Here is a 27,747-nt window from a genome sequence, read left to right as displayed (position 1 = left end):
TCTTCCCCTTAAGTTAACTTGTCACTTACTTAGAGGGATATAGCTGAGGCGAGTACTGGTGTGCTGATCTTGGACTGTAGCCACTGCTTGTTATTACTGTAAAACATAAAACACGCTGAAAAAACTTAGTACCATAAATAACTAGCATTCACGCTCTAACAGCTTTAGCATAGATCATAAATGCTGACAAAATGAGTTATTTTAGTGTAGAGAAGGACTACAAAGTGTGGAAGTATTTGGTACGGAACTAAATCTACATTTTGGCAACAGCTAAAAATACTTGAAGGCCTGCTCTGCTGCAGGACAAAAGCTTCAAGTCCCAGGAACTCAAAATATATATACTGTGGATAGGTAACATCTCACCAAATGCATGTTAGAGAATGATGTTATTTTAAGTACAAAAGTACAAAAATAACACTCCAAAAAATAACCTCAGAGTTGCCATGCAAGTATAATTTTACGTTGTAGCTGGTTAGTCACAAGTGGCAGATTACATGACAAGCAGTCCATTTATTAACTTTAATCATTTATGTAGATAAATACTAACTGTGAAGCGTGCAAGGCTGGACTCGAGGTTCAGCATCATCGGCTGCCCGAACACTCCGCTGCTGTTCAACATCTTATGGACATGGCATACTAAGTCTCTATCTTACTGTATGTGGGCTCATTCCAAAGTTAATGCAGAAGTATTTCTTTCCCTTAACCATCTGTCTCTATCAAGACAGATGCATACCAAATATACATTCTGCATAATGATGAACCCATCCCTTCATAGGAAATTCATAGAGGAAATATACAGGGTAATGCCAGGCCATCTGCTCATATTTCACTTTCAAAATGATTAATGAAAGACACACTAGTATAGCAAAGGCAAATTAATCCAATTACATTCATCCGGATTTCTGTGGAAAAAAATCCTAATTGTGTTACCATTACAACTGTATATGTTGATGTTATTACAACTGAACCAGGGATAGATTGTGAGTTACACCCAGCTTAGGGTTTACACTGCAGCAGTCACTGTCATGTCTCTAGGGAGAAATGTATTTGCCCAAAAGCATTGTTCTGAAGATAATCCAGTTAGTAACTTGACTTTAGTATTGGAATAATATGCAACACACATGTAGTGTACTTACTAATAATGACATTGTTATGCCAGGGACAATTTGCTATTTGGCAAGTGCATCTTTACATCTCACACTCATAAAGGTACAACTTACATAGCTGAATTTACTTGGTGGTTTTCTGGGAGCTACTCTACAGTTAGCAATTTAGATAGATAATAACAAAAATCTCTATTCCGAACAAAAATGCACGCACGCACGCGCACACACACACACACACACACACACACGGACCTGTAGCTTCTCTTCTGCTGTCGAATTTTATGATTCCATATTTAATGTCAGATTCTTACGACATAACAGTTGCTGCAGTAATCGAATAAGCAAAATGTAGGATATAGCCAAACAAAAGTAAATTTAAGGTCACCACGAATCAGAACTACACCAGTGACTCCATGTAGTTCAGGTAACTTTTTCCCTACAATGCTGTACTAGTTGATCTGTGTCCACAACAAGGAAGTGAGGGTAGGGACAGAGCTCTAATGGGACCATACATCTAACAGTTATCAGAGCAGTTCCCCGTTCTGCCGATGTCTGGGTCGGGGGATCAGGGAAATCCAAAATATTGAAAATCCTTGAATCACTGGTTCCGACATAAAGAAATAATCGAGAGAGGCAAGTCAGGGATTTGTAACATGCTGTATTTTGCCAACCCCCCCAAAGGATCACCGAACATTGCTGTCCGCCGATCGGCACTTTTGATCAATGATTAGTGGATGGGATCGGCATCAGCCGAATGGGGAATCAGACTTAGATTTATGGCCCACATTAGTTTCTAGTACAGACGCAGACAGCGGTTCTCTTGACCAATTCTTTTATTTCTTCTTGGGTCATACAGATGTGTCCTCACACACCTATCCTTTATGCTTCACATGGCCTGAGATGCCTGGCACAACTTAGACGCTTCGCCATAGGTTAAAATTCCCATACTTGAGTATTTTTCCCACATTTTGCATATTAATTCGCTAATACTGTACTGTTGCTAACAGTGTACTAAGTAGCTACTGTAATAGCGTACTAAGGACTGTGCTTAGGATTAGTATTTTTTTTTCTTTTTCCTAAATTCTATGTTTTAATTAGCCTAATAGTGTAGTAAGGGCCTGATTCTGAGTTGGGAATAAAGTAAGAAAGGGGCCGTAACTTTAATTTTAACTACTGCACTATGAAATGTATCATTTATTTTTGGTGGAATATTCACATTAAAGAGACTAATAACCACTGAGGAGAAAAAGATGAAAGAAATCATTTTACCTTAGGACTGAATGGTGTTCCGTTATTATCCTTCAGAACACCATCATTGGTTTGTTTTATATTGTTTATATATTCTTAAAAGTTGAATTTCCCTGTTTTACTTACACTGTATGTTGCATCTCGCAGAAACTGTGTAACTTCTTATCACTTATACCCCTTTTCCACCAAAAACTGGGGTGACACGCCGTTTACACTGCACGCATGTGCTTCTGATGGTGCTTGGAGATAAAATAATCTCCAAGGGCCGGTGATCGAGCTCTCAATAGGCTTTATACGGGATCCAGGTCGGATGACACGGATCACCTGTTTACACAGCGCCATTACCCTGGTCCTTCACGGGTAGCTACCCGGGTCGGATTCCCAGGTAACTAGGATATTTTTTGGACCATTTCCCACTGAGCCACGACCCAAGATGACACGGCAATAACCCAGGTTATTGCGGCAGTGGGAAAGGGGTATTAATGATTCACTGAATCACACAATTTGGCCACAGGTGCCAAAACTTGCATAAATCTCTACTTTACCAATACAGGGGCTTATTTAGTGGTGCAAACATATGCACTTGTATGTATCTAGGAAAAAGATGTACTGTATTAACTAGTACGTTTTGAATCAAGCAAGATGCATTCAGCTTAAAAACATCAACATGTGCACCAGATGTACAGTACCAGTCAAAAGTTTGGACACACCTTCTCTTTCAATGGTTTTTATTTATTTTAATTATTTTCTACATTGTAGATTAATACTGAAGACATCAAAACTATGAAAGAACACATATGGAATTATGTTGTAAACAAAAAAAGTGTTAAATCAAAATATGTTTTATATTTTAGATTCCTCAAAGTAGCCCCCTTTTGCTTAGATGACAGCTTTGCACACTCTTGGCATTCTCTCAACCAGCTTAATGAGGTAGTCTCCTAGAATGGTTTTGAATTAACAGGTGTACCTTGTCAAGAGTCAATCTGTGGAATTACTTGCCTTCTTAATGTGTTTGAGACCATCAGTTGTGTTGTGTAGAGGTAGGGTTAGTACACAGTGGACACCCCTATTTGACTACTGTTGTAATCTATATTATGGCACGAACCACTCAACTCAGCAAAGAGAAACGACAGTCCATCATTACCTTAAAGACATGAAGGTCAGAAAATTCAAGTACAGTTGCAAAAACCATCAAACGCTATGATGAAACTGGCTCTCATGAGGACCGCCCCAGGAAAGGAAGACCAAGAGTAACCTCTGCTGCAGAGGATAAGTTCATTAGAGTTACCAGTCTCAGAAACCACTACTTAACAACACCTCAGATTAGAGCCCACATAAATTCTTCACAGGGTTCAAGTAGCAGACAAATCTAAACATCAACTGTTCAGAAAAGACTGCGTGAATAAGGCCTTCATGGTCGAATTGCTTCAAAGAAGCCACTACTGAGGATGAACAACAAGAAGAGAATTGTTTGGGCCAAGAAACACAAGGAATGGACATTAGACCAGTGGAAATCTGTACTTTGGTCCAATGAGTCCAAATTTGAGATTTCTGGTTCCAACCGCAATGTATTTGTGAGACGCAGAGAAGGTGAGCGGATGGTTTCTGCATGTGTGGTTCTCACTGTAAAGCATGGAGGTGGAGGTGTGATGGTGTGGGGGTGCTTTGCTGGTGACACTGTTGGTGACTTAAATTGTTTTTCAACAAGACAATGGCCCCAAAACACACTTCCAGGCTATGTAAGGGCTACTTGACCAAGAAGGAAAGTGATAGAGTGCTGCGTCAGATGACCTGGCCTCCACAATCACCCGACCTAAACCCAATTGAGATGGTTTTGGATGAGTTGGACCGCAGAGTGAAGGAAAAGCAGCCAACAAGTGCTCAGCACCTCTGGGAACTCCTTCAAGATTGTTGGAAAACCATTCCAGGAGACTACCTCATGAAGGTGATTGAGAGAATGCCAAGAGTGTGCAAAGCTGTCATCAAAGCAAAAGGGGGCTACTTTGAGGAATCTAAAATATAAAACATATTTTGATTTGTTTAACACTTTTTGTTTACAACTGTCGAATTCAAAAATATTACATAAAAAGAACATACAAACTACACACATATGAGTCGCTATACTTGCAAATACGCGCAGCGAGCACAGAAAAATATGGTAACACACGCATTTACACGGACATGCCACAGAGATGGATTCAACACTTATTTCATGCAGTACATGATTATAGTGATATCAAGTGCCAGACATCCTGATGATTTAAAATTATGTAATGAAGTAATGTCATGTATGTGTATTATTTCAACGAAGCAAGATAGACCTGTCATATTTACTATTAAAACAACCAGCTTAATGTGTAGATTAATTTGATGCTTGTTGTGAAGTTGTGGGACATTGCAACGGATAATTATGATTAAATGTATAAAAGCTAAAATCACTCTTATTAGGAAAGTGGACATGAAGCTCAGGCCAGCCCCTTTGGACGTCCCCAAGGCTGAACCTGTTCAGCATATACAAAGAGACTAGTGACTCATCATGAATGAGAGAGAGTTCCCTCGCCCAAAACTAGATAACACATAAGCTGACCACACAGGAAGTCAGTCCCTGGTTTGGTCTCAGAGGAAGATGAAGTCTCAGCATGATTCACAGAGAGAGAGGGAGACATAAACATAAAGGGAATGGTATTGTATTGCTGGCATGTAACTGTAACTATATGTAACTGTATGTAACTGTATGTTATAACTGCTTACTGTGTGAGTGTAACCATGTAACTATAGGTATACTGTACTTTGTAATATATTGAATCCATATCCTTTTAATAACAAATATATACATCAATGAGCTTTGGAACTCAGATAACGTGTGGGTGTATTGATTTTCTCTTATGGGATGCATAGCGCATATTCATGGGATATGGTAATAAGAGGTGCAGGTGTCTAAAGTATATATTAGCGTGGGCATTTTAAATATTTGTGAGAAAGCAATTTGGCATTCACACAACGTAATTCCATATGTGTTCTTTCATAGTTCCAATATCTTCAGTATTAATCTACAATGTAGAGAATAATTAAAATAAATAAAAACCATTGAATGAGAAGGTGTGTCCAAACTCTTGACTGGTACTGTATGTCAGGTGTATCAAGTGTGTATACCTACACCCAGAGGTTAAAGTGGGCCGAAACGGGGCGTAACTGCTTTCCATCACTTCTAATTGAAGGCGGAACTAGTTCCACCTCTGCCCAGCCACATGCATCCGGTCCTAGGTTAGATGAGGGAGTGAGGCACAGGGGGTGAGATGGGGGAGTGAGGCACAAGGAGTGAGATGGGGGAGTGAGGCACAGGGGGTGAGATGGAGGAGTGAGGCATAGGGTGAGATAAGGAAGTGAGGCACAGGGGGTGAGATGGGGGAGTGAAGCACAGGGAGTGAGATAGGGGAATGAGAGGAGCAGGGGGTGAGATGGCGGAGTGAGGCACAGTGGGTGAGATAGGGGAATGAAATGTACAGGGGGTGAGACAGAAGCAGAGGCTGAAAGGTAGCAGGGAGTGAGAGGTGCAGGGGGTGAGATGGGGGGGTGAGAGGAGCAGGGGGTGAAATGGAGGAGTGAGGCACAGGGGGTGAGATGGGGGAGTAAGGCACAGGGGATGAGATAGGGGAATGAGGCACAAGGAGTGAGATGGGGGAGTGAGGCACAGGGGGTGAGCTGGAGGAGTGAGGAATAGGGTGAGATGGGGAAGTGAGGCACAGGGGGTGAGATGGGGGAGTGAAGCACAGGGAGTGAGATAGGGGAATGAGAGGAGCAGGGGGTGAGATGGCGGAGTGAGGCACAGTGGGTGAGATAGGGGAATGGAAGGTACAGGGGGTGAGACAGAAGCAGAGGCTGAAAGGCAGCAGGGAGTGAGAGGTGCAGGGGGTGAGATGGGAGGGTGAGAGGAGCAGGGGGTGAAATGGAGGAGTGAGGCACAGGGGGTGAGATGGGGGAGTAAGGCACAGGGGATGAGATAGGGGAATGAGGCACAAGGAGTGAGATGGGGGAGTGTGGCACAGGGGGTGAGCTGGAGGAGTGAGGCATAGGGTGAGATGGGGAGGTGAGGCACAGGGGGTGAGATGGGGGAGTGAAGCACAGGGAGTGAGATAGGGGAATGAGAGGAGCAGGGGGTGAGATGGCGGAGTGAGGCACAGTGGGTGAGATAGGGGAATGAAAGGTACAGGGGGTGAGACAGAAGCAGAGGCTGAAAGGTAGCCGGGAGTGAGAGGTGCAGGGGGTGAGATGGGGGGGGTGAGAGGAGCAGGGGGTGAAATGGAGGAGTGAGGCACAGGGGGTGAGATGGGGGAGTAAGGCACAGGTGATGAGATAGGGGAATGAGGCACAAGGAGTGGGATGGGGGAGTGAGGCACAGGGGGTGAGATGGGGGAGTGAAGCACAGGGAGTGAGATAGGGGAATGAGAGGAGCAGGGGGTGCGATGGCGGAGTGAGGCACAGTGGGTGAGATAGGGGAATGAAAGGTACAGGGGGTGAGATAGAAGCAGGGGCTGAAAGGTAGCAGGGAGTGAGAGGTGCAGGGGGTGAGAGGAGCAGGGGGTGAAATGGAGGAGTGAGGCACAGGGGGTGAGATGGGGGAGTAAGGCACAGGGGATGAGATAGGGGAATGAGGCACAAGGAGTGAGATGGGGGAGTGTGGCACAGGGGGTGAGCTGGAGGAGTGAGGCATAGGGTGAGATGGGGAAGTGAGGCACAAGGGGTGAGATGGGAGAGTGAAGCACAGGGAGTGAGATAGGGGAATGAGAGGAGCAGGGGGTGAGATGGCGGAGTGAGGCACAGTGGGTGGGATAGGGGAATGAAAGGTACAGGGGGTGAGACAGAAGCAGAGGCTGAAAGGTAGCAGGGAGTGAGAGGTGCAGGGGGTGAGATGGGGGGGGGGGTGAGAGGAGCAGGGGGTGAAATGGAGGAGTGAGGCACAGGGGGTGAGATCGGGGAGTAAGGCACAGGGGATGAGATAGGGGAATGAGGCACAAGGAGTGGGATGGGGGAGTGAGGCACAGGGGGTGAGCTGGAGGAGTGAGGCATAGGGTGAGATGGGGAAGTGAGGCACAGGGGGTGAGATGGGAGAGTGAAGCACAGGGAGTGAGATAGGGGAATGAAAGGTACAGGGGGTGAGATAGAAGCAGGGGCTGAAAGGTAGCAGGGAGTGAGAGGTGCAGGGGGTGAGAGGAGCAGGGGGTGAAATGGAGGAGTGAGGCACAGGGGGTGAGATGGGGGAGAAAGGCACAGGGGATGAGATAGGGGAATGAGGCACAAGGAGTGAGATGGGGGAGTGAGGAACAGGGGGTGAGCTGGAGGAGTGAGGCATAGGGTGAGATGGGGAAGTGAGGCACAGGGGGTGAGATGGGAGAGTGAAGCACAGGGAGTGAGACAGGGGAATGAGAGGAGCAGGGGGTGAGATGGCGGAGTGAGGCACAGTGGGTGAGATAGGGGAATGAAAGGTACAGGGGGTGAGATAGAAGCAGCCGCTGAAAGGTAGCAGGGAGTGAGAGGTGCAGGGGGAGAGATGGGGGGGTGAGAGGAGCAGGGGGTGAAATGGAGGAGTGAGGCACAGGGGGTGAGATGGGGGAGTAAGGCACAGGGGATGAGATAGTGAAATGAGGCACAAGGAGTGAGATGGGGGAGTGAGGCACAGGGGGTGAGCTGGAGGAGTGAGGCATAGGGTGAGATGGGGAAGTGAGGCACAGAGGGTGAGATGGGAGAGTGAAGCACAGGGAGTGAGATAGGGGAATGAGAGGAGCAGGGGGTGAGATGGCGGAGTGAGGCACAGTGGGTGAGATAGGGGAATGAAAGGTACAGGGGGTGAGATAGAAGCAGAGGCTGAAAGGTAGCAGGGAGTGAGAGGTGCAGGGGATGAGATGGGGGGGTGAGAGGAGCAGGGGGTGAAATCGAGGAGTGAGGCACAGGGGGTGAGATGGGGGAGTAAGGCACAGGGGATGAGATAGGGGAATGAGGCACAAGGAGTGAGATGGGGGAGTGAGGAACAGGGGGTGAGCTGGAGGAGTGAGGCATAGGGTGAGATGGGGAAGTGAGGCACAGGGGGTGAGATGGGAGAGTGAAGCACAGGGAGTGAGACAGGGGAATGAGAGGAGCAGGGGGTGAGATGGCGGAGTGAGGCACAGTGGGTGAGATAGGGGAATGAAAGGTACAGGGGGTGAGACAGAAGCAGAGGCTGAAAGGTAGCCGGGAGTGAGAGGTGCAGGGGGTGAGATGGGGGGGGGTGAGAGGAGCAGGGGGTGTGCTGGAGGAGTGAGGCATAGGGTGAGATGGGGAAGTGAGGCACAGGGGGTGAGATGGGAGAGTGAAGCACAGGGAGTGAGATAGGGGAATGAAAGGTACAGGGGGTGAGATAGAAGCAGGGGCTGAAAGGTAGCAGGGAGTGAGAGGTGCAGGGGGTGAGAGGAGCAGGGGGTGAAATGGAGGAGTGAGGCACAGGGGGTGAGATGGGGGAGAAAGGCACAGGGGATGAGATAGGGGAATGAGGCACAAGGAGTGAGATGGGGGAGTGAGGAACAGGGGGTGAGCTGGAGGAGTGAGGCATAGGGTGAGATGGGGAAGTGAGGCACAGGGGGTGAGATGGGAGAGTGAAGCACAGGGAGTGAGACAGGGGAATGAGAGGAGCAGGGGGTGAGATGGCGGAGTGAGGCACAGTGGGTGAGATAGGGGAATGAAAGGTACAGGGGGTGAGATAGAAGCAGCCGCTGAAAGGTAGCAGGGAGTGAGAGGTGCAGGGGGAGAGATGGGGGGGGGAGAGGAGCAGGGGGTGAAATGGAGGAGTGAGGCACAGGGGGTGAGATGGGGGAGTAAGGCACAGGGGATGAGATAGTGAAATGAGGCACAAGGAGTGAGATGGGGGAGTGAGGCACAGGGGGTGAGCTGGAGGAGTGAGGCATAGGGTGAGATGGGGAAGTGAGGCACAGAGGGTGAGATGGGAGAGTGAAGCACAGGGAGTGAGATAGGGGAATGAGAGGAGCAGGGGGTGAGATGGCGGAGTGAGGCACAGTGGGTGAGATAGGGGAATGAAAGGTACAGGGGGTGAGATAGAAGTAGAGGCTGAAAGGTAGCAGGGAGTGAGAGGTGCAGGGGATGAGATGGGGGGGTGAGAGGAGCAGGGGGTGATATCGAGGAGTGAGGCACAGGGGGTGAGATGGGGGAGTAAGGCACAGGGGATGAGATAGGGGAATGAGGCACAAGGAGTGAGATGGGGGAGTGAGGAACAGGGGGTGAGCTGGAGGAGTGAGGCATAGGGTGAGATGGGGAAGTGAGGCACAGGGGGTGAGATGGGAGAGTGAAGCACAGGGAGTGAGACAGGGGAATGAGAGGAGCAGGGGGTGAGATGGCGGAGTGAGGCACAGTGGGTGAGATAGGGGAATGAAAGGTACAGGGGGTGAGATAGAAGCAGCCGCTGAAAGGTAGCAGGGAGTGAGAGGTGCAGGGGGAGAGATGGGGGGGGGGTGAGAGGAGCAGGGGGTGAAATGGAGGAGTGAGGCACAGGGGGTGAGATGGGGGAGTAAGGCACAGGGGATGAGATAGGGGAATGAGGCACAAGGAGTGAGATGGGGGAGTGAGGCACAGGGGGTGAGCTGGAGGAGTGAGGCATAGGGTGAGATGGGGAAGTGAGGCACAGGGGGTGAGATGGGAGAGTGAAGCACAGGGAGTGAGATAGGGGAATGAGAGGAGCAGGGGGTGAGATGGCGGAGTGAGGCACAGTGGGTGAGATAGGGGAATGAAAGGTACAGGGGGTGAGATAGAAGCAGAGGCTGAAAGGTAGCAGGGAGTGAGAGGTGCAGGGGATGAGATGGGGGGTAAGAGGAGCAGGGGGTGAAATCGAGGAGTGAGGCACAGGGGGTGAGATGGGGGAGTAAGGCACAGGGGATGAGATAGGGGAATGAGATGAGCATGGGGAGAGATTGGGGAGTGAGGCACAGGGAGTGAGAGATGCAGGGGGTAAGAGAGAAGCAGAGGCTAAAGGGTAGCAGGGAATGAGAGGTGTAGGGGGGCACGTAAAGGAGAGAAAGATTCAGGTGATCAGACACAAAGGACAGTATATAAACAGTAAGAAGGTTAGAAGATATGGACACATGAGGACAGTGACAGACAAAGGAAACAAGAAAGCAGAGGGGACACATGGAAGACATAAAAGAGAAGAGCAAAGGTTGTTCAACATATCCTGTTTTATTGTGCACCACATCTAAAAATGGGTGGGGGGAGACCGCTTTGGGCATTGTGTGTGTTAGCGGCACTACTGTACTACTGTGAGCATTGTGTGTGTAAGCGGCACTGCTACTGTGGGCATTGTGTGTGTAAGCAGCACTGCTACTATGGGCATTGTGTGCGTAAGTGGCACTGCTACTATGGGCATTGTGTGCGTAAGTGGCACTGCTACTGTAGGCATTGTGTGTGTAAGTTGCACTGCTACTGTGGGCATTGTGTGTGTAAAGGGCGCTAATAGGTGGGTCAATGTGAATAAGATTGTGCTACTGTAAGGCGTTATTTTGAATCGGGGGCACTATTGTGTGGCCACACCCCTTCCTAGTGAGGCCACACAACCTTTTTGCTGCATGCAACTTTGGCGCGCGGGTGATGAGTTCCCCCACCTTTCCAGGACCACCTAAGCCCTGTCTACACCCTATTATAGTGTAGAGATGTGTACAGAAAGTATAGAGATGTGGCTTGACCGTGTTGCCAGTGTTCCCTACGTGTTAACAATATAATAATGTAATTAAGTTTAATATACACAACAGGAAAATAGTGTCTGGACAGTTATTTATAAATGTGAAATTTCTATTTTCAATATAAAATATTCCAACAAAAATATAAAATACAAATAAAATTAAATACAAACAGCTGTTGTTTTCCACTTTAAAACACAAATGGGAATCTTCTTTCCTTTAGTAGTCCAAAAATAAACGACAAGTAATGCACAAATATAGCTGTGACTTCATATAAAACAGCCATTAATTATTTCAGCTGGATGTCAATATGTAATCAACCAATCAGAAGACAGTGTTATGTGTCACTGCAACAGTCAATAGATACACCTCTGAAAAACGTAACTCCTCATTTAATTTATTGACTTTAAAATACCCATACTGTACAAAGCCTACACTTGCCTGCCTCTGCCTGCCACAGGTTCAGTATTCCAGGCATAAGGAGACACAACTCAATGCAACACAAGGTAGAAAACAGTTACATCAAACTCTAAGACCCGCAGAGCACATGTGACTCAGATGGTAGACTATTACATATCAGGCTTTCCTAACATAGACCAGAAATGGTATTTTGTGAAGGTATACAGCACCTCTCAACATTTTCATTTCAGAAATAAGATCACATCATGACATGGGCAAGGCTGCATCACAAAGGGGCTTTGTCTTGACCCCAGGAGTGTTCATAGCAGTCGTGAAGTGTTAGGTTACCTCTAAACCACCTAAGCGCCAAACAGCCAATCACCACAGTGCAGAGCAGCAGTGAGCAGGGGTGCCTCCCAAATGACAGCAATGTCCGTAGATGGGATGTCAGGATGGAGCCCTGCACTTTACACTGTCACTCAGAAACTTGGGCAGTTGGGTGGTATCATTGTACATTGTGCAGTATATTATTTGTGAGCAAATCCATGTTTTCACAGAAAACACAGATAAACAAAAGTATACAGAGATACAAGCCTATGTGTCCAGAGTCTTTTACAATACGCATTAATATGAGCACCTTGGCTATTAAATGATGTGTGTGTATGTGTGTTTGTGTGTGTGCTTGTGTGTGCCTGTGAATGGGTTACTGTCAAAATTATATAATCATATAAGTACTGTAAGTACTATATAGAATCATAAAAATGTTTGCAACAGTTAATGTATTACAGGTTGAGTATCCCTTATCCATAATGTTTGGGACCAGAAGTATTTTGGATATTGGATTTTTCCGTATTTTAGAATAATTGCATACCATAATGAGATATCATGACAATGGGACCTAAGTCTAAGCACAGAATGCATTTATGTCACATATACACCTTATACACACAGCCTGAAGGTAATTTTAGCCAATATTTTTAATAACTTTGTGTATTAAACAAAGTGTGTGTACATTCACACAAATCATTTGTTTCATATACACCTTATACACACAGCCTGAAGGTCATTTTAGCCAATATTTTTAATAACTTTGTGTATTAAACAAAGTTTGTGTACATTGAGCCATCAAAAAACAAAGGTTTCACTATCTCACTCTCATTCAAAAAAAATCTGTATTTCGGAATATTCCGTATTTCGGAATATTTGGATATGGGATACTCAACCTGTATTACATTTTAGAAATTACAATGAACATTGTAAAATCATTCTATAAATGGTATTTAGTTTATGTGTATGCCAAAATTTTTACTTAGAAACTGTCGCCTTCAGATCCTACAAGACATTTTTTTATATTGTTACTAACTGGTAATGTGAAAAAATGTCTTATCAATGCAATTTAACTATAAAATATCTGACATGATACTGGCCTGGAATATCCGGTTTCTGCTTGAGCCTAGTGAAACTGAATGCTCTAATAATACACATTGTTGCTGCGTATAGCAGCGTTCTGTAGCAGGACCGCAATGCGTACAGGTCGTCCGCATCTCTCGTTGGCTCCCATTAGAATGAATAGACAGCGGGATCATGCAGCTCCCATTCAAAAGCCAGCATAGCGTACAGCCCACCATGCCAGGAGTTGTGTGCTGCGATGCGGATGCATTTCAGCCACTATGTAAGAGGACACATCTGCAATAATAATAATAATAATAATAATACAAAAAACTATTATTATTATTATTATTCAGATACAAATCAACAAATGTAAGAACAAAAACATTTTTAAAATACTGACCTATGAAAAACAATAAATTTAGCTCCATTTAGTACATCTACGATCAGATCTGAATTACCCCCAGGTCTCCAGATGGTTTTGTAAGGTGTGTAAAGCTCTGCATGTGAGCAACTACAGTATATGCATTTTTCTGTTCACAAAGCACCATGCTCCAGATTTCCATCCAATTTGGTCATAAAGCCCAATGCACAAATTTGCTCTGTCTAAAACATACACAATGCATGTATACAGTTTATGCAATCTATAACATAACAAGTTTACATTACCAAAATATCCATCATACTCACATTCATTTTTCCCCAGATACAGTATATAATATATTTATTTATAGAAAAATGATTTCCAAAGCATACATGAAATGTACACATTTTTGCCAATACAGGCCGCAAACACACTCATGCAATCTGCCTAGTGCTGTACTCATTGCGGTGCCCCACTGAGGAAATATGGTTCTGCTGTGACTGACACACAGGTCGATGAAAAGACAGAATGGATGGGTACACTGGCCCAAGGTTCACTTCAACAGAAAAGACTCATGAGCTCAGGCTAAAACACCACTTGTTGAGTATTGACTTTCAGGAATGACCAGAGTTTGGACCCTGCTCCCCGGTTACTGGGTATAAGCAAAGGAACCGGGCCTACTAAAACAGAGAGCTGCATGACGTCTGACTCCTGACAAGAAGGTGAAGGTCTACATGCTGAATGAAGACAAATGGTGGGCTGACAGTTATGTAGAAAGGCTGAAGGGTAAGTGCCCAGAGTGACGGGAAGAGGTGCAAAGACTCCAAACCCAGAATTATATAAAGTATTTCTTACCTATTGTCCACATGCTCAGGAGTATTTGTGTATATGCATGTACTGTACTGTACTGTACATAATGTATGTATGTATATATGTGTGTATGTAGCTACAGTATATCTACATAATCAATAGAGGGAGTGAGAGAGAGGAAAAAAAGAAAGAAAAATTCTGAGAAAAGTGGGGAAGAGACCAACCAAGAGTGAGATGCAGAGCAGAGTCAGTGAGATAGAGAGAGAAATAAAGAGAAAGGGAAAATAAGCAGGAAAAAGAGAATAAGGGGCAGGTGAGAAAGATGCAGGAGAGAGATCAGGGGAAGAGATGGGTAGGAGGACACAAAGAGAGAGAGTGATAAGAAAAGACTGAAATACAGAGAGAGTGGGATAGAGATGGGGAGGAGGAGGAGTGAGAGACAGAAGAGAAAGAGGGAGAGAGATGGGAGAAACATTTTGCATGCTTGTGACTTCATGAAGAGTGCAAAATACTAGTGCATATACAATACCATAATCTGGACAGCTATAACGGTCTCTTTATTATCTACATTACTTTGTACCCATTAAGCAGCTCAAAAATTTGCACTGGTTTTCTCCAATTTACGGGGCTAATAATGACCAAACTGAGTTTACTTCGACACTGCATAAGAAAAGAGGGCAACTGAAGCTGGCATTTGAAAAAGGGGTTACGTTGTTTGGAGATGAAGAAATTGCTAATGAGGACTTCAGATGGCATTAGCCCCTGTAGACTATCAACTGGGTTCATTAATGTTGCTCATAGAGTGATTGTAATGCTTTTCCTCTTTCCAACACATCAGCTTCAAGAACATAATATATCCCACCCCTGGACAAGTGTCACTGGGTCTGTAACAAGAACATTAATGTTATTCAATGCACCCACTGGCATATTTATAATGGGTGCAGCATGTGCGGTGCAGGGGGGCCCACACCGCACACCTTGCACCCATTATTTGTAATACTTACCATCCAGGGTCCCACGGCAAAGCATCAGCACTGCAGAAATCACTGAGAAAATGGTGAGGCACCATTTTCCCAGTGTTTGCACATCGCATTAGGAATCACACTGGGAAAATGGGTGCCGCACCATTTTCCTTGAGATTTGTGCATGCGCGCTAGACTCTGGGACACCAATAGGGTCCCCTAGGGGCCCTAGTGCCCAGAGTCACAATGCTGCCGCTAGCTAGAGAGGATGGGGCCCTGACAGAGCTGCACACGGGCCTCCTCCTCTCTAGATATGCCCCTGACTACATCTGTCAGTAGTTTTAATGTTATGGCTAATTAGTATATTTGAACCCTTTTCTAAGGGGCCAATTTCTCACCATCCGCATCTGAGGATATGGATGTGATATAATTAAACTGACCCCTGTCTCAATGCGATTATTGATTACATTGCAAGAATGTACACTATCAATAATCACATGCACGGACCAAGCTTGTGAGAGAGCTCTGTCCCTGCGATGCCACTCCACAGGATAATCAGGACATTCTTCATTAAAAAATACCCCAATTATGAGCTGCGCATCACCGTCGGCACCCCTGTTGTGATGACCTACCGCGCCGCGACCTCCCCCACTGCTGATCGTACTCACCAGACAGGGATCAGTGATCGGAGCTCCTGGACGGCTGCCGGTCATCGGGACTCCCTACTGATGTAACCTCATAGGCGTGCGCAGCTAATTTTATTAGGGGGTGCACCGCAGGAGGGTCGTGTCTAGCACCACCTTTTGGGGCGTGTCTATCACCGCTTTGTGGGCGTGTCTAGCACTAGTTTACATTCTCTCAGTAAATCACATGGCTTAGACTAATTTCTCCCTTGTTCCTAATACTACAAATAGATATAATACACCCCAGAGAAATAAAATGAAACATAATGGTGTGACCACCGGCCGGTACTAAATGTCTTCTAGGGCATAACCCTTAGTCCTAGCTGCCGCTGCACCCTATCACTGCTTACACTTCCCCAACCTATCCCTGACCCATTGGCAGAACTAGAGAGAGTGGTGGGCCTAGGTGCATATGCATTCCCCCCCCCCCCCACACACACACACACACACACACACACCACCCTTTGTACCCGCCAACACCTACACCCAAATTTTGAGTGGGTCATTTTGAAAAGTACGGGAGAATTAGGGGGCCGAACATTTCAGTTTTAATATAACACAAGTAAAGTTTAAAATGTATACACGTGCCATCAAAGCCACATTGGGCTCTTTCTATGCCATCAGATCCCACCTCTGCAGGACACCGGCATTTGTCACACATGCTCCCATGCTCACCAGCTACTGACAGTAGTGCCCCTTATTCACATTGCGCCACACAGTATGAGCCGAAATTCACATTGCACCACACAGTATGAGCCAAAATTCACATAACACCACACGGTATGAGACGAAATTCACATTACGCCATGCAGTATGAGCCAAAATTCACATTACGCCAGACAGTATGAGCCAAAATTCACATTACACCACACGGGATGAGCCAAAATTCACATTACACCACACGGTATGAGACAAAATTCACATTATGCCACACAGTATGAGACAAAATTCACATTATGCCACCCAGTATGACCCGAAATTCACATTATGCCACACAGTATGAGACACATTATGCCACACAGTATGGCCCGAAATTCACATTACACCACACAGGATGAGGCAAAATTCACATTACGCCACACGGTATGAGCCGAAATTCACATTACGCCACACCGTATGAGACGAAATTCACATTATGCCACACCGTATGAGACGAAATTCACATTATGCCACACAGTATGAGATGAAATTCACATTATGCCACACAGTATGGCCCGAAATTCACATTACACCACACGGGATGAGGCAAAATTTACATTATGCCACACGGTTTGAGCCAAAATTCACATTACACCACATGGGATGAGCCAAAATTCACATTACGCCACACGGTATGAGCCAAAATTCACATTACGCTAAACGGTATGAGCCGAAATTCATATTACGCCACACAGTATGAGCCGAAATTCATATTATACCACACAGTATGTGTAGTACTGCCGGTATGACCGGTAAGCTGGTCACATAACTACATCCCGGTGCTACCATACCCATCTCATCATTGTATATAAATACAGTTACTAAAAAGGAAAGAATGAGATCTATAAGTGCACTCTAGAAACTACTGAATGCTAATATATTTATGTAGACCTTTTCTATTTCATTTTTTTCGTGATTGTATCCACAGGTCTTTTTTTTTTTTTCAGGTATCTTCATGTAAATATAGTATACACTGTACATGCGTTTTGCACCTGGCTGGCCTGGCCAAATACAGTACGTAAAAAAAAAAAAAAGAATGCGTTCTAAAAAAAAAAAAAAAATGCACTCATGAAAATTAAAAAAAGAAAAGGGTTATAATATATATATATATATATATATATATATATATATATGCAGAACCAAGCAGCCAATCATTCAGTAGTTTCCTGAGTGCACCTATTGACTATAGGTGCACTCAGGAAACTACTGAATGCTTACCTCAGCTAGTAAATCCTGATCCTGAATATGTAAAAAGAAAATCAAAATCAAAACAAAGTAAAAAGAAAAGAATGACAGAGTCTCACCCTCTGCTAAACTGTCTCAGGCTCAGCCGCTCAGCTGTTTCCTCCGTTCTTACAGCGGCTACGAGTCCTCTTGAGAGGAATGCTGCCTGCGGTGTTGGCAGGACGGCAGTGGCAGGGCATACATGGACTGAGAGCGCAGGCAGGAGGAGAGCAGCCGGATGGGAAGGGAGGGAGCGCGGTGTGAATTGAACACTTCGCATCAATAGGCAGAGCCTGACGTCAGTCCTCTCTGCGCTGCCGCTACTGTACATGTACATCATCCGCGGCGGTAGGCAGGCACAGCAGGGAAGAGGCACAGTGACAGACAACAATGATAAGCCGGCTGAGCTCAGCACGGGCCCAGCGATCATCACAAACTACTATGCCATATCATGCATGGCGTGTGGGGAGTGCGGCGTGTGGGGAGTGCTGGACATTAGGGGGTGCCTGTGCGCACCAGGCACCCCCCGTGCGCACGCCTATGTGTAACCTCCGGTGCTGTAAAGTGAGCTGCCACTTTGCAGCATCACTTTACTGCACCGGAGGTCACAGGAGCAGCAGGGTGCCCCGATGGCTGGCAGCGCTCAACGGAGCACCAATCACCGGTCTCAGGATAGGTTAGTATGATACAGTATGTTGTTTTTTTTACTTTTGTTTTCACAGAGATCAGCTTGTGTGTCCATCGGCTTGTGTGTCCATTGCCGGCTCCCTGCACAGTTCTCTCTTCTTAGAAGCAGAGAGAGCTGTGCAGAAGTACAAAATCTGCAGTGAGCCCTGTGATTACACCAGCTGAAGCTGGCATAATTGTCACAGCCTCACAAGGCTCAATGTGGTATTTTTTCACAGTTTTCAGTAAATTCGGCCAGATTGTATTTCCCATTATAAGTATGGGGAATGCGATCTTGGTTACTAAACAAAAGTGAATTAAAGGGTTTGGATCAGTTTTTCATGAAAACTGCTTCAAAAGCCCTTTAATACATTCAGGTGATACTAAAATAATGTGAAGAGGGTGTGAAAACCCACTATTTCAAATTATTTTAGTAAAAAAAATTGGTAATAAATATGCTCGTAAGTCATAATTAAAATATTTCTCCATGGAATTCCACAGCTATGAAGTTTTATTGTATACAGCACCGGCATCCCGTCAGCTGGCAGTGAGTCCCCTCGTGGGCACGCTGCGCTCGACATGCTTCAGGCGTGGTAGCGAGCTTTGGTCGACACAGGTTATATTCCCACTCGGGTGGTGATGTGGCCCAACCACCCGAGTGGGAGTAATGGGCTGTGGTCGGGAGTCCGACCGCCAGCAGTTTCCATGCTGTTGGGATTATGGCATTGGTATCCCGAATGCTGTGATCCCGACAGGCAGTATATTAACCGCATCCCGGTTAGACACATCTACCAATTAGATCTGTTCTAAAACTCAAAGGTGTACAGTATGTCTGCCCTGTGAGAAGTACTGTATATTTGAATTCAGTTTATTATCTAACATTTTGGGCCATTTTGGCTTCCTAGATGAAGGCATCCTTTTTTTAAATAACTTAGAAAACAGGGCTTTATTCAGGTTAGATCGCTATTGAGACTGAAATTGCAATCGTCTCAAAACTGCTACTGCTGAAAATTGCATGTGAAGAGCCGCCCTGAATGGTAAAAGACGCCCATCTATGCGATGGCAAATCTGAGTATACATCTGAAGAATTACGATCCAGTCACAGAAACTGAGTACCATTGACAGTGCGGTTGACCCAGGACACTCAGAATAATGAGAATGCAATCACACAACAGTGCCATGTTTTTAATCACAAGCGATTGCAACTGACATCAGATACACGCCAAGAAAATGGCGATTACCCACCTGTGTTTTTCCAACCACTCCTCACAAATGCATACCTCCCAACTGTCCCGAATCAAGCGGGACAGTTTCCCTATTCAGATACTGTCCCTCCTGCAGGCAGCAGTGTCCCGCGGGCAGGGAGGGCAGTTGGGGAGGCTTTGGTCACCCGCTGCTCTGCTCTGCTCTGCAAAGCACCGAGTGATCTCTGATCATCTATTCAGTGATGGGAGGTGAGCAGGAGGCTGCCCAGCTGCTCCGGGAGCGCTGGGGATGCCCACAAAATGCCACACCACGGGGTCAGTGTCGCAAGGCCAGGCCCAGTCAGACGAGGCCATGCCCACTTCATCTGAGGCCACACCCCTTTTCCAGGTTGCACAATGCTGCGCCGCGCCAGCGTACCGAGCAGCAAATCATAGAAGTTGAGAGGTATGCAAATGCCATGTTAACACCCATAAACGGTCACTTTCTGTCAATCAAATTGCGATCGTATTACATTGAAGAGGCAATCGTATTTCGATCTTTGCGCATGCGCACTCTGCCAACAATCACCCGATTTGCGATTTTGCAATTTAGCGATTCATACTGAATAAGGCCCACAGTGCTTACTTTTTTGTAATGTAAAAAATTGAATAATATGATTCTTACATTTTAAATAACATAACCCATTTTTCCATATAAGACTCATGGCATCACTCTTCTCATTAAATGGCAGGAAAGACTCTTTTGGGCTTATAGGCCCTACACACTTGGCGATATTTTGAAAGATATGAACGATCTCGTTCATAAATGAACGAGAACTCGTTCATATCTTTCAGTGTGGAGACTTAAGCGATGAACGATGCGCGGCCCCGCGCTCGTTCATCGCTGGTCTCCCGTCGGCTGTGCATGCAGGCCAATATGGACGATCTCGTCCATATTTGCCTGCACTTCAATGCAGCCGGGTGACGGGGGGGGTGAAGAAACTTCACTCCCCCCGTCACTGCCCACCCGCCGCCGGGTTGCTCGTCGGCCGTATCGGCCGTCGGGCACCTCGGCGGCGCATCGCCGAGTGTGTAGGGCCCTTTACAGTTTGTTAGCCTCCATGGCGGATGAACCAGCGTCTCTGGGGGCCTCTCCCACCCAAATCTGGGGGGTAACCCCAAGTTGATCGCAGCAGGAAATTTTTTAGCAGTTGGGCAAAACCATCTGCACTGCAGGGGAGGAAGATATAACATGTGCAGAGAGAGTTAGATTTGGGTGGGTTATTTTGTTTCTGTGCAGGGTAAATACTGGCTGCTTTATTTTTACACTGCAATTTAGACTGCAGATTGAACTCACCACACCCAAATCTAACTCTCTCTGCACATGTTATATCTGCCTCCCCTGCAGTGCACATGGTTTTGCCCAACTGCTAAAAAATGTCCTGCTGCGATCAACTTGGAATTACCTCCCTGGTCCAATAACACTAGTAAAGACTACTCCAGCAGTAGTTACATGGCTGCCATAGTTATTACATGCCTTGCATTAGATGTGACAAAAACAAGAGTTCACACAGTTGCATGTAAAAAAATATACTTCAACTTTCAAACTCATTACAATGTATTAACAGGTAACTAAATGTATTTTTGATAACTAATTCCAGGTGATAACACACTGGGCCTATACGACTATGAAACTTCATTAAATGCAACAGGGCTGTTGCCAGACTTGGAATGTCAAAGGATGTGTACAGTATATTGGGGTAGATGTATTAACCTGGAGAAGGCATAAGGAAGTGATAAATCAGTGATAAAGCAGTGTTAAGTGCAAGGTGATAATGCACCAGCCAATCAGCTCCTACCTGTTAATTTACATATTGGAGCTGATTGGCTGGTATGTTTATCACCTTGCATTTATCACTGGTTTATCACTTCCTAATGCCTTCTCCAGGTTAATACATCTGCCCCAATATTCTGGAGTACACATATTTCTGCTTCTTTAGTATGTGTAATGTTATCAGATTGCTTTACCTGACCCAGTAAAAGTGTCAAGCGATCCATCTCCAGTTGTTGTGGTGGTTTCATTGCTGTTCATTGGCTCTGTTTTGACTGCAAGAAGAGACACTACATAGAAGAATAAGCAGATGTAAGATTTCTCTTCTAAGTTTACAAAGGAGGCTCCATGTCATCTTCACTACACACAGCCAAAACATAATGTTCATGCAGTATAAAATTCATATAAAAAAGGGAAGTATAGCAAGTAGTAAAGGAGTATAAAGTAAGGCATGCTGGTATGAATGTTACATAACAGGTTCTAGTAGTCTCACATCTACAGTATGCAAATAACAATGTAGAGTTGCTAATCAGCGATCACCCATCAAAGACGCGTGATATGTCCAAGCGTGTTTTCATGTTATAAACAGTCACACCCATAAATGTTTCTTTAATATAAGGCTCAGCAGTGATGGACAACCTTTATTACTCCAGCCACCAATGTATCACAAGCAGTGCTTAAAGTGGTTGTAGAGAGGTGGTGAAACTCCCCCCTGCCCCCCGGCGTCCATGCAATAAAGGTATTGCGCACGTCGTAGGCGCGTGCCCAAAAAGGGTGTGTGGTCTAAACCAGAAAGGGGTGTGGTCACACACAATAGTAATAATGCCCACAGTAGTAGCACCCCAATACACATAATGCCGATGTAGTATTGCTTCCGGTAGTAATGTTGCCTGTAGTAATGCCCCCAGTCGTTTAGCCCATGTAGTTTAGCCCCATGTAGTTTGCCCCCAGTAGTAATGCGCCCCTGTAGTTATGTCCCCAGTAGTAATGCGCCCCTGTAGTTTAGCCCCATGTAGTTTGCCCCCAGTAGTTTGCGCCAAGTAGTAATGCCCCCAGTAGTTTAGCCCCTGTAGTTATGCCCCCAGTAGTAATGCCCCTGTAGTTATACCCCCAGTAGTAATGAGCTTCAGTAGTTATGCCCCCAGTAGTAATGCCCCTGTAGTTATACCCCAGTAGCTTGCCCCAAGTAGTAATGCCCCAGTAGTTTAGCCCCTGTAGTTATGCCCCCAGTAGTAATGCCCCCAGTAGTAATGCTCCTGTAGTTATGCCCTCAGTAGTAATGCGCCCCTGTAGGTTTGCCCCATGCAGTTTGCCCCAAGTAGTAATGCCCCCAGTAGCTTGCCCCCTTGTAGTTAGCCCCTGTAGTTTAGCCCCCCTGTAGTTATGCCCCCAGTAGTCACACATTTAAAAAAAAAAAAAAACACCATACTTACCAAGTCCGTCCCACATGCCAGATCCAGCGCCCCCCCCCCTGCAAACATGTGAAAATATCGCATGGCAGCGATGCTTTTGCATGTTTAGGGTAGCCTAGATACGAAGGCAGGTGGCTACCCACCATGTTTCGGGTTGCAGCGGCTATGTGTGACGTCATGCAGCCACTGCGGCCCGCCCCGCAAATCGTCTGGACCACACCCTGAAAACACTCCTACTACGCTCCCTCCCCGACCCACGAACGCCTAGTCAATCAGGCAGAGGCATTCGTGGATGTGACAAGCTTTCGCCTCTCACAGTGTGCACACGTGCAGTGAGGCTGCAGCCAGTGGCGTAACTACTGCCCCCGCAGCCCTCGCGGTGGCTTGGGGGCGAGGGGCTGCGGGGGCGCCACTGACTTAGAACAGATTGACATGCGGACGAGCGTCCGCATGTCAATCTGCAGGTCTCCTTCCCTCCGCCGCTGTAAGGAGGGACACGGAGCGCACAGCGCGCGCCCCCCTGTGTCCCTCCCTGGCTCTCCGGCTGTCTAATACAGGAAGTGCCGTTCGTGAGCTCTGATTGGCTCACGAACCGGCACTTCCTTTATTAGACAGCCGGAAAGGCAGGAGGGACACAGGGGGGCGCGCGCTGTGCGCTCCGTGTCCCTCCAACACAAAGGAGGGGGAGGGGAGCAGGCACTGTGGGGGACTATCTGGCACTGGGGGCATATACCTGGCACTGTGGGGGACTATCTGGCACTGGGGGCATATACCTGGCACTGTGGAGGAATATCTGGCACTGGGGGCATATACCTGGCACTGTGGGGGACTATCTGGCACTGGGGGCATATACCTGGCACTGTGGGGGACTATCTGGCACTGGGGGCATATACCTGGCACTGTGGGGGACTATCTGGCACTGTGGGGGAATATCTGGCACTGGGGGCATATACCTGGCACTGTGGGGGACTATCTGGCACTGTGGGCATATACCTGGCACTGTGGGGGACTATCTGGCACTGCGGGCATATACCTGGCACTGTGGGGGAATATCTGGCACTGGGGGCATATACCTGGCACTGTGGGGGACTATCTGGCACTGGGGGCATATACCTGGCACTGTGGGGGAATACCTGGCACTGGGGGCATATACCTGGCACTGTGGGGGAATATCTGGCACTGGGGGCATATACCTGGCACTGTGGGGGACTATCTGGCACTGGGGGCATATACCTGGCACTGTGGGGGACTATCTGGCACTGGGGCATATACCTGGCACTGTGGGGGACTATCTGGCACTGTGGGGGAATATCTGGCACTGGGGGCATATACCTGGCACTGTGGGGGACTATCTGGCACTGGGGGCATATACCTGGCACTGTGGGGGAATATCTGGCACTGGGGGCATATACCTGGCACTGTGGGGGACTATCCGGCACTGGGGGCATATACCTGGCACTGTGGAGGACTATCTGGCACTGGGGGCATATACCTGGCACTGTGGGGGAATATCTGGCACTGGGGGCATATACCTGGCACTGTGGGGGAATATCTGGCACTGGGGGCATATGTGGCACTGGGAGCACAGCCCTAGCAACAAGCACTACCCCCTAGCAACGAGCATGACACCCAGTGCATGAAACCCCTGGCAACGAGCATGACACCCAGTGCATGAAACCCCTGGCAACGAGCATGACACCCAGTGCATGAAACCCCTGGCAACGAGCATGACACCCTGAGCATGAAAACCCCTGGCACCGTGAATGGAACAAAGAGCATGAAACCCCTGACAACGAGCAGGTAATTTAAAAGTAATTAGAAGCCTTACTGTAGAACTTAATGTGTAATGGGCATTACGGTGTGTGGCATAATGTATCACGGACATTGCGGTGTGTGTCATAATGTGTCAGGCATTACGGTGTGTTGTATACTATATCACGGGCATTGTGGTATAATGTCTCGGGGTCATTGCGGTGTGGCATAATGTATAACGGGCATTGCGGTATGTGTCATACTGTGTCACAGATACGGTGTGTAGCATAATGTATAACGGGCATTGCGATTCCTGTCATAATGTGTCGGGGGCATTACGGTGTGTGGCATAATGTGTCGGGGGCATTACAGTGTGTGCATATTGTGTCATGTGCATTGTTGTGTGTGGCATAATGTGTAATAATGTATACTGGGCATTACTATAAGGAGGAAAAATGACAAATAATGTAAGGGGCATGAATCAGGATTATTTTTCTTTCCTGTGGTGGCTAACGTCTGGGCATGCAGGTTGCAAAACTGGGGTATAAGGTAGTCTTTTCCTGCAATACCACGCCCCTTTACGCGAAGCCACGCCCATTCCAATGAAGCCACACACCTTTTTGGCGGCGCGCGCCTATTTCTCCCTTTACTAGTGCCAATTATGGGGGGTATTTGCCGAAGAATTTTTTGGCTTGGGGGAGAAAAATTTCTAGTTACGCCACTGGCTGCAGCGCATGCGCACACTTCGCAGGGCTTCAACATGAGAATGCTGCCGCAGCAGCGTTCCTTGCTGAATATGGCTAGATATATTTGTAGGTCATCGGCTGGTGTGTACACCCGGTATGTCTGTGCACAACACTGTTTGCAGACATATCAGGGCGGCCCTGCAGCACAGCTGATGCTGCATGTATGGCTGTGTGTACCGGCGAACTGTTAACCACATGTGCACTGGCTGGAGGGACCGCCGACACTGATGTCACATATGGATGGGCAAAATCACAGGCCCGCCCAGCTGTGATGTCAAGACTGATACATCAAGTGGCCCCTGATTGATAAGTGTGCATAGCTTAGCTAATTGCCCACTCAGTTTGTGGATCAGCAGAGAAATCAGTGTGTACCCAGCCTTAGACATAGCTCAACTAGATAAATATAATTGGTCTATCTCTGCTATTACACATAAATGTTAAGGGGGGTACACACGGGGAGATGTGTGCTGAGCGATCTAGCAGAGACCGCTCAGCACAATTATCTTCCCCCGCTCAGCACAGCGCGATGTGTGCTAAGTGAGAAGGGGGGGGGGGGGTGGAGAAGGGGGGGGATGAGCGATCTACTATATTGTGCCTGCATGCAGGCCGATCTAGTACCGGCATTAGCGACGCACGGGGCTGCACATCGCTATTGCTATGGGGCATACACACGGAGAGATCCGTGCTTAATTTCTAAGCAATCTAGTCAGAATTAGTCTAGTTAGAATGCCAAATTTACAAATAAATAAATAAATAAATAATAAAACCATTGTAGTGAAATTGTAGTGGTCATTACAAAAAATGTTTAAAGTGAAAGTTTAAGTTAACTTGAAAAAATGAAGTGCTACACATAAATGATACTAGAAGTAAAGGACAAATGATATGCCTGGGAATTCTCACCGCTGGTAGTCAGTGGACTCAGACATATCAGGTTCTAGCCTTGGCTAAAGTAATAGTTATATACTACTGCAAAGCACCTACATTATAAGGATTAGGTTAAAAAGTATATGTAAACAAATCTGAGTTGATATTGCAATTCAAAGGTATCAGCTTATTACTTCACTTGGTATTGTAATTAATATTTTCTTAGTTAAAATACATACATGAAAATTAAAAAAAATATTCACATACAGTACATTTTTCATTATACCTTGCAAATGTATCTTAAGTATTATATGCTTCAATAAAAATATTTAGCTAAACAAATCTTGAATAAATAAGATTATTTGCAAGTTCTATTATTATTATTATTATTATTATTATTAATAATAATAATAATAATAATAATATTATAATAATAATTTTCTTCTTTCTTACAGTTGAAAAAAATGAAACTCATTAGCTTCATCCTCTGCAGAACTAATGGTGACCACACATTGGGGCTAATTCAGACTGGGCAAGCTCAGTCTTAATCCTTTTGTGGAGTACGCACGTGCAGCGGCCACACTGCACGTATGCACCCCGGGAGCCCAGTGAGATGCTGAAAGCATCTCTGGGCTGCGATCGCCTCTGCCTGACTGACAGGCAGAGGTGGTCGCAGGGTGGGAGGGGCGTGCCAGTGTCGTTAGAACTCAGTTGGCGGGAGCGGTCCGAACAACAGAGGCGTGTACGGACCGTTGTGGGGGCGGCCCGCGGTGGCTGCATGACATCACACGCAGCTGCTGTGACCCGGGACACAGGAGCTGCGCTAGCAGGGAGCTACTCAGCGGGTGCAAAAGTATTGCCGCTGTGAGATGATTTTGCACCCTTGCGGAGCGATAAGGCCGGACATGTGGGGGCGGAATTGCTCTGTGCTGGGCGTCCCCCTGCATGTCTGAGAAACTGATCGTAGATGTGCTACGATCAGATCTGAATTACCCCCATTGCTCATACTGAGGACTGTGACCATGTGTGAGGATAACAGACACAGGGGCAGATGTATTAACCTGAAAAAGGCATAAAGAAGTGATAAACCAGTGATATGTGCAAGGTGATAAAGGCACCAGCCAATCAGATCCTAACTGTTCATTTACATATTGGAACTGATTGGTTGGTGCCTTTATCACCTTGCACATCTCACTGGTTTATCACTTCATTATGCCTTCTCCAGGTTAATACATCTGCCCCAGTCTGCATACATTAATCAAATTGGAATATGATTACCTGTACTGGTATATCTAGATACTGCAGCTCCTTATCATAACCACTGATTCACCACAATGATTGAACATTAAGGGTCATAGTTATTAATTATCAAGTTTATCACTGCAAAATAAATTACAGTAAGGTAAGCACACTCAGGGGCAGATTTATTAAGCTCGGTGAAGTGATAAAGTGGAAGGTGATAAAGGACCAGCCAATCAGATTTTAACTTCCATGTCACAGGCTCAGTTTGAAAAATGACAGTTAGGAGCTGACTGGCTGGTCCTTTATCACCTTCCACTTTATCACTTCACCGAGCTTAATAAATCTGCCCCTCAGGGACAGGGGCTCTGATTACTTTACTTTCTGGAACCAAGGTCTGGAATGCATTTTAGCAGCTCCCATAGAAGCCTATGGTGGCTACATTTGTGACCAAT

General features: G+C 46.4%; 1 protein-coding gene across 1 annotated transcript in view; it reads right to left on the bottom strand.

Moving 5' to 3' along the window:
- EYA4 (EYA transcriptional coactivator and phosphatase 4) overlaps positions 1–27,747 on the bottom strand; it is a 470,455-nt gene that overhangs the window by 98,969 nt on the left and 343,739 nt on the right. Inside the window, exons 6-7 of the mRNA XM_063917364.1 lie at positions 21,477–21,569; positions 30–96 (exon numbers count right to left, since the gene is read on the bottom strand). Of these exons, the coding sequence (XP_063773434.1) occupies positions 30–96; positions 21,477–21,569 (160 nt within the window). The remainder of the gene's footprint in view (positions 1–29; positions 97–21,476; positions 21,570–27,747) is intronic.

The sequence above is a fragment of the Pseudophryne corroboree genome, chromosome 4 (genome assembly GCF_028390025.1).
Source record: "Pseudophryne corroboree isolate aPseCor3 chromosome 4, aPseCor3.hap2, whole genome shotgun sequence".
Taxonomy (NCBI): domain Eukaryota; kingdom Metazoa; phylum Chordata; class Amphibia; order Anura; family Myobatrachidae; genus Pseudophryne; species Pseudophryne corroboree.
This window is presented reverse-complemented; position numbering and strand designations above follow the sequence as displayed.